The following is a 7,767-nucleotide window of genomic DNA, read 5'->3' as shown; positions in this document are numbered from 1 at the left end:
GGTTTATACGGGACCGTGTGGCGCCTGGCAGAGGTTCAGCGCGGCCGGTGTCACTGAGGAAGCTTTTCTTGTCAGTAACAGTCGCCCCTCGGCCCGCCTTTTGGGCGCTTTAACCTCACCTGCTGCTTCAAACACCACTTACACCTGCCGTTCTGACTTTAGGGTGAGCTGAGCGGCACTACGTGGGCCGCTTACATCCGTGTGTGATGATGGCGCCATAGCTGTTAATGGGCAGAGAAACAGACGGGAGAGTGTGGCGGCGAGGGCGTGTGGCGGCGGCCGTGTGAATCACAAGCTCGAGGTTTAAACTGAGCGTGTCTGCGTGTGGAGGGTTTGCAGTCATGTGACCATCAGCGCTGCAGGGTTAGCTTACCGAGGCCCAGACACCGGTCGCTATGGAAACGCTATGGAAAACTCTGTGTTCCTGATTGGTTCTTGAGAACTTCCTTACGACAGGTTGTGGGAGGGTCTGTAGCTCGCTGTGCACCGTGCTGGTATTGGTTAGCTCCTCCCATCGTTGTTCACGTCCTCCTCGTTCTGTAGGAGGCTCTGCGAACAGTCTGACCTTTGACCTCTGAGGTGTGTTAATGCAGCACACCTGAGCGTCACCTGATCCTCAAGTTTGGTCGCGCAGCGTTTAGGAGCTGCTGAATCGTCCTCGTGGCGTCTGTACTTCACCTGAGCTCAGAGGACGCACAGCGCGCCCTCTCTGTGTGACCTCACACACCGAGCTGCTGCTCTTCCTGGGGGAGTCCCTGCAGGTGTCCAACATCTGGCTGTGTGTGTCTGTGCGTTGTCGTGCCTGGAAGCTTTGAGTCCTTTACATCAGCTTTGGAAACTTTGAGGTGTGACTTGTTCTCGTGTGAAATAGCAGGTCAGCTGTGGAGCGTTCACGTGAGGAAACTCGTTTTATGCATCGGCTGCGCTCACGTGTGAACACACTGTACCACACACAGGTGACACACCTGATGGCTGTGCGGCTGTCCTGAGTTTATAGCGTCTGTGTTCCGCAGTTCACCGCCCAAACACCAGGGGGCGGTACAGTTTCTCTTCTCTTGTTTATTTGTTCTCTTCCAGCTTCCTGTTGCAAAAGTAACAGTAGAAGAGGAAGAAGGTGGCGGGCTGCAGTCAGGTTTCAGAGGGTTTGTGGGCGTGGCTTATGTGTAGTGTGGGTTTAAAGGGGAAGCATAAATCCCAGCTCCACCCTGTTCCTCACCTCTCTCTCTTTCTTTACCCAGAATGCCATCTGAGGCTCAGCCTCAGGAGCCTCGGGACAGAGGGCCACCCCCTCCCGTCACTCGGGCCGGCCGCAGCGCTCAGCTGGCCAAAGCCACTGCTTCTAGCCCCGCCCCTGAGAGGCGGCCCCGTGGGCGACCGAGGAAAGATGGGAGCAGCGGGCGCTCTGGACCTGCTGCCCCGCCTCCTCCTCCACCACCTCCTCCCCCTCCGCCCCCCAAATCAAGAAAGAAGTAAGTGTGTGTGTGTGATGTGAGTGTGTGCTCAGGTGTGCTCACCTGTTCCTGCAGCAGGTTGATCCGTGGTGCCTCCTCCAGCTGAACAACGTGGCTGCAGGTTAGCAGCTGCATGTTTGGTATTTCTGCATAAATGAAGCAGGTGAGTCAGAGGGGAGGATCCTGGAGTCAGAGCAGGGTCAGCACTGATGTTTTAGAGCTTCACGTTCCTGATCCAGCATGGTGCAGACCACCGCAGGCCACAATCGACACCTGTAAGAAGGCCGAGCAGCTCGGCAACAGCTCTGTGTGGTCCCACGAGGCTAACGCCACCTGCAGCACGGCGATGATGTAAAAGTACGACATTAACTGTGTTTAGAAACCACCGCGCTCCATTTTCACTTCAGAGTAACTGAGTAACAGCCTCCTTATTTTAGGACAGAGAAGCACATCTGAGGTCTGGAGTTTGAGTCAGAGGGTCAGAAATGTGTGGAAGCTAGCAGCGCGATCGCCCTGAGGTGGACCCAGAATCATCCAGCAGGGCGAGCCTGGACCTGATCCACACTCAGTGCAGGGGAAGTGATGCTGGAGGTCCTGAAACTTTGACTGTGTGTGTTTGCTGCTTAGATTCAGTCTGTGGAGGGAAGAGTCCTCACAGAGACAAATATACAGGTGTGTGTGTTGGAGAGGAAGTAGGAAGTTGCATGCTGGGTAACGAGGGAGTCTGACAGGGGGCACGTGCTGGCTCCTGGTTTTACCTCCTGCCACACACACAGATCTCTGTTGTGATGTCATCATGTTTACCTGATTCAGGTGTTTCCTGATGCTCATTAGCCAACTGCTTAGAACGAATACACACACACGTTTGTAATTCTGTCTTTGTGAGGACCCTCACCGCCACAGGCTGATCGGGCCTCTGCGGTTAAAGCACTCGTGAGTCTGAGCTGTGACCTGCTGGGCTACACGTGCGTTTCATCAGGACCTTCAGGCAGCTGTCTGAGGAGCCAACGCCGTCCTTGTTTCTGTGGGCGGAGTCAAACAGCTGTGAGAAAGCAGCGTCGGGTGCTAACTGTTGTTTTCCTGATTTCATTGACATTTTCTTTTTTATTTTTTATTTTTTGATGCTCGTTTCAGTCGGGTGATGATGTAACGCAGCAGCTGATCTCCTCCTGCTGTAACACACAAGTCAGGCATGGCGCTCACATCGAAGGGATCCAGATGTGCTGCAATGGCTTCAATGGGGACACAGCTGGAGGAGGATCCAGAGGGTTAATGCTGTTCCTTCACTGTGTTAACCTCTAACTGCTCTGTGTGTGTGTGTGTGTGCGTGCACGCAGGGGGCGGAGCCGAGGACGAGCTCAGGTAGAGGATGAAGAGAGCATGGATGCCACAGAGACGAAGCCCCTCCAGAAGACAGGTGTGTAGAACCAGCTGGATGTCTGTGTTTGAGGCTACGAGGTCTGAGTGTTGGAGGCTACATCAACACGTACACGGCTATTTCTGAAAACTGAGATTCTCCGTTTTTAAAAGAATCCTGTCCACATGTAACCGCCAAAAACGCAGTCAAATGTTGTCAAGAACATGCCAAATCCTAGCCGTGTACAAATGTTGGCCAATCAGAAGTCTCGAAGCCTGGGAGGGAAAGAGGAAACGGGTTTCAAGGACTTCTGGAAAGTTTTTGTTTTTCTCGAAAGGCAGCTAATTTTGTTTCAAATGTGAATATCCAAAAACAGTAGGGGGGGGGGGGAAAATCGATACTGTGTGGTATCGTGATATTTTGTTTGCTAATAATGTATCAATACAGGGACGGCAGAAATCGATATTTTGTTACAAAAAAAGTTTTTGTGGACTGGAACTCTGACTTCAGAGCATGTTGATCCTTTTTCTGAGCAAGAATCCTGACACTGTCCAAATGTGTTTAACTGTTTTTTTGGCAGCAATAAACATGACAGTTTACTTATTTTAATTTAAGACATGTTTTATTTTAATTAAGTTTAAAACTTTTTTATTTAATGTAAAATTATATTTTGTTTTAATTTACTTTCAAATTCTTCAGTTGCTGAAGGGGCTGCATAGTTTTCATATTGCATAGTTCAGAATAGCTATAATTGTACCTAGAGATGGCACGATACCACTTTTTTATGTCTGATACCGATATCATAAATTTGGATATCTGCCGATACCGATATGAATCCGATATAGTGTTTTTTAATCAACACAACTGTTTTTTAAATATCTTGCTGCATTTTGTATAAGTTCATACTCAAGTTTAAAACAACAACTACACTAAAGCTATTCTGTTATACCTGTATGCATAGTTTCATAGTTCAGCAATACTGATCAATCTAATAAACTTAGACCTACACCATCCTCCCTATTCTGGTATTTTAAAGAGTACTTAGAATAAATATTAAGCAACCTAACTAATAGGGTTCCAACTCCCAGCAACAACAAAAATAAATAAATAAAAAATAGGGAACCACCCCTCACGCTCCACCTCATGATGCTTAATCGACGTAATCAACCTTAATTTGATGCAGTGTGAAAAAAAATGCACAGAAATCAATTATTTTTCAAGAAATATTAAATAGATTCAACATCTTTCTTCAACAAAATTGCAGACTGCACAGATGGTACCTTCCCAAAGTAAAAAGTACTATAGCTTACTAGGGTATATATATTAGACTTAATAGTCACTATATACAGTAATGGACTTCTATTCATTTTGCATCAAATTAAAACTTTGGGTGTCAGATAATTATTTATTAAAAGCTAGACATTTTAAATGAGAATAAGAAAGAAAAGTATGTCTTTGTGCCCCCTTTTCCCTGTTCATGCCCTATCGGCCCCCCTGGCTAAACTTTGCTAGATCCGCCCCTGCACAGTTACCAGCGTCAGCTGTAGAAAAAGATCCTGGTGTAGAAAGTAATATTAAATAAATTCTAACAACAGCTGATCAAGCTTAAACGTGCTGCTGCTGTTCAGCCGCTGGTTTCCTCTTTCTGGTGCAAAGTGGACCAAAAACAAACTAGAGACACGGACTCGCGACAGAAAAGCCGATCAGCTGATCATTAAGCAGTTTCATGATTGAAGTAGCAGCAGGAGAGGCAGTCGCTTGTTAAGCTTAACGCAGGAATGCTTTACAAACATTCAGAGATGGACTTACACACTTGCTTTACTTCTCTCGGGGGTAACTTTGTCGGAGATGAAATGCCGGGTTGCTAGCGAAGCTCCAAATGCTATCCAGACCACCGACAGGTCCCGCATGCCACAGCTGCTCTATCACGTGATGCATACTGCTCCGACGTGCTAACGTTCTGAGGTGAGTTACGGCGTGTTGCAAGTTTTGTGAGGTGCTTTCGTGATATTTAATGGATCGGATTACATTTTTTATTTTTCTCCGATATCCGATCCAGTAATTTAGGTCAGTATCGGACCGATACCGATACGTAATATCGGATCGGTCCATCTCTAATTGTACCAGATGGTTGCATTCGGCTAAGTTGGACTAGACTGTAATACAAACCGTTCAGTTTGTCAACAATAAAACTGAAATGAGAGAAAGACTGAGTGTGAGACTTTGATATTAGATAAAATGAATATTGATAAAGTTTAACTTTATGTACAGAATCTGAATATCGCAAAATATTTTAAAAAATTGCAATAATATCATATCGTGGGATGTATGGTGATTCCCACCTCTAAAAAACAGTATTTTAGCTGGTGTAGACTCACAACTCAGGATTGAACAGAAAGCACACATACGTTCTAATTTAAAACATTTAAATTTAATCAAAACCGATGTCAGGATTTGGGCTGAGAGAGCGTCTGTGTTGGGTGGAGTTCACTCTGACGCCTCTGTGTTTGTGTGAGTGTGTAAAAACTGCAGACAGTCAGATTAACAGCAGCGTTTTGTTTCTATCCACCGTTGTAGAAATTCGTCTCATGTAAACAATAACGTGGCGCACTGTATGACGTCAAAAAAGATGCAAACATTTGACGTTGCGTAAGTAATCTCTGTTTTCCTCGTCCACATGTAAACACAAAAACAGAGTTTTTAAAAAGTTTTCAGTGATCGAAAACGTCGTGTACGTGCAGACGTAGCCTGAACCTCACCTGCTCAGGTACGCCCACACAAGGGCATCTACACCTCCACCAGTGCTGTTCACCCGCTCTGACATAAAACATGGTGTCATGCTGGAGATTAAGAACGTGTGATGGTGCCTATGTTACCCACAATGCACCTCTTGTGTCCTGCATACGTTTGTGACTGTGTGTGTGCGTGTCCACAGAGGTGAAGGCTCAGACCACACGGCGGCAGCGCTCCACCTCCAGGAGAAAATCCAAAACAAGCTCTGAACCTGCCCAGGACGAGCCCAGTCCAGATCCTGATCCTGACCCGGATCCAGGACCGGTGCCCCCCGACCCTGAGCTGGCTCCCAGTGCTGAGGAGGGGGAGGTGGAGGACAGACTCCACTCAGAGGCTCCGCCCCTAGCCTCTAGCCCTCTTCTCCCCCCCTCCAGCCCTCCATCCCAATCCCATCATCTTGATCCTGTTCCTGATCCTGATCCTGTGGAGGAAGACCAGCCCAGTCCGAGTCACAGCCCCACCCCTATGGATGTGGACTGCAGCCTGGTTCCCATAGAAGTAGAGGAGGACGGGGCCGGCCCCGTGGAGCAGAGTCCGGCCGTCAGTCCCCGCTCCAGTCCTCCAGTGTCCCCCTGTCTGCGGTTGGAGGACGAGGACTCGCTGTCCCCGCTGTTCCAGCGGTCTCTGTCGGAGGACTCCGGGGGCTCGCCCACCCCCAGCCTGGGACACACCAAAAAAAGGTGAGTGCCTGTGGACCGCCCTGCACACCCACAACGGCACTCAGCAGGCAAACCGGGGAGGCTTTTGTTTTGAAAGTCTCCAGATTTAATGTCTCCAGTCAGATCTGACGTGACTTTGTGATGAACCTGATTGAAGCAGATAAATGTCCGTGTCATCTGTCAGGTGACGCCTCACCTCCTGAACGCATCGTTTTTTTTCTCCCCAGGCTGAAGCAGTGTGCCTTCTGTTACCACGGCGACGAGCCTCCTCTGGGCCAGGGCCGGCTGGTGGTGTTCGGCCCGACGCCCGGCTACATCCCGCTCCACATCCTCAATCGCCGCGCCTCCTCTGACCGAGACAACGACTGCCACGACCACTGCTACCGCGGCAGCCAAGCCCCGGCCACGTAAGTGACATCACTTCCTCTTTCCCCTCTCCTTCCAGAGACACCACAGTCACGAGCTAACCATAGACCTGTGTGTGTGTGTGTGTGTGTGTGTGTGTGTGTGCGCGCGCAGGTGCTGCAGTCCAGAACAGTGTGGTGAGTACTCCCCGTTCACTGAAACAGTTCCAACCTGATCGCTGTTGTTGATGTTTGACTGTTCACTGTGTGCTGCTGTTTCAGAGTCTTCCTCAGAGTTCCTTAAGCAGCTTGGACCCATCGGCCTTCCTCATGACATCAACGTCCAATCACTGTTTGACCCCACAGGTACCTCCTCCTCCTCTTCCGCATCCTGTTCTGTGTGTGTGTGTGTGTGTGTGTTTTAAACCTCCTGTGTGTGTGCGTGTACAGGTCAGTGCTGTGCTCACCTGCAGTGTGCCACTTGGTCAGAGGGGGTGTGTCGAGGCGAGGGACAATCACTGCTCTACGTGGACAAAGCCATCGACACAGGAAGCACACAGGTGGGTTTTCACGGCGTCTGGTCAGTAGCCCCTCCTCCTTGTGTAGCTCAGGTAGATGAATACTGTGCATCAGCTGAAGCGCTCGGTTCCTGGGTCTGTGAGCCAGACTAAAATAAAATAGGAGAATACAAAGGTTTACCCACAGCTTCCTCCCTAAACCCCATCTATCTCTCACCTGTCCAGGTGTGCGCGTTCTGCCGGCAGCTCGGAGCTTCGCTGCGTTGTCAGGAGATGGACTGTGGGCGGTGCTACCACTTCCCCTGCGCTGCTGCTGCCGGAGCCCACCTGGACTGGAACCAGAGGCGCACACTGTGTACAAGGCACGCACATGCAGGTAAGAGGCGCCGACTGAAGCGGGTGTGAGGTTGTGATGTCATAACGTGACGTGATCATGTCTCCTCAGGGTCCTCGCCACCCTGTGCTCTGTGCTCTGGCGGCGGTGAGCTTGGCAGCCTGTTAATGTGCTGTTGTTGTGGTAACCGTTACCATGGCAGCTGCGTGGACCCCTCTGTGGCCCCCTCCCCTTTCTGCCGGGCCGGCTGGCAGTGTCCTCAGTGTCGCGTGTGTCAGAGCTGCAGGTAACACACATGCAGAGTTATTGAC

General features: G+C 49.7%; 1 protein-coding gene across 10 annotated transcripts in view; it reads left to right on the top strand.

Moving 5' to 3' along the window:
- Nucleotides 1-7,767, top strand: part of LOC147321518 (histone-lysine N-methyltransferase 2C-like) — a 49,744-nt gene that overhangs the window by 2,550 nt on the left and 39,427 nt on the right. For all 10 annotated transcript variants that reach the window (XM_086305450.1, XM_086305449.1, XM_086305455.1 and 7 more), the window contains exons 2-10: nucleotides 1,239-1,469; nucleotides 2,789-2,868; nucleotides 5,744-6,281; nucleotides 6,488-6,667; nucleotides 6,780-6,802; nucleotides 6,887-6,970; nucleotides 7,055-7,164; nucleotides 7,348-7,498; nucleotides 7,568-7,742. In XM_086305450.1, coding sequence (XP_086161576.1) covers nucleotides 1,240-1,469; nucleotides 2,789-2,868; nucleotides 5,744-6,281; nucleotides 6,488-6,667; nucleotides 6,780-6,802; nucleotides 6,887-6,970; nucleotides 7,055-7,164; nucleotides 7,348-7,498; nucleotides 7,568-7,742 — 1,571 coding nt within the window. In that variant the 5' untranslated portion in view covers nucleotide 1,239. The remainder of the gene's footprint in view (nucleotides 1-1,238; nucleotides 1,470-2,788; nucleotides 2,869-5,743; nucleotides 6,282-6,487; nucleotides 6,668-6,779; nucleotides 6,803-6,886; nucleotides 6,971-7,054; nucleotides 7,165-7,347; nucleotides 7,499-7,567; nucleotides 7,743-7,767) is intronic.

This window comes from Aulonocara sp. 'chitande type north' Nkhata Bay, linkage group LG9, assembly GCF_057382095.1.
Source record: "Aulonocara sp. 'chitande type north' Nkhata Bay isolate Kocher_YH1m ecotype deep benthic linkage group LG9, A_spYH_male_GT1.1, whole genome shotgun sequence".
Lineage (NCBI taxonomy): Eukaryota > Metazoa > Chordata > Actinopteri > Cichliformes > Cichlidae > Aulonocara > Aulonocara sp. 'chitande type north' Nkhata Bay.
This window is presented reverse-complemented; position numbering and strand designations above follow the sequence as displayed.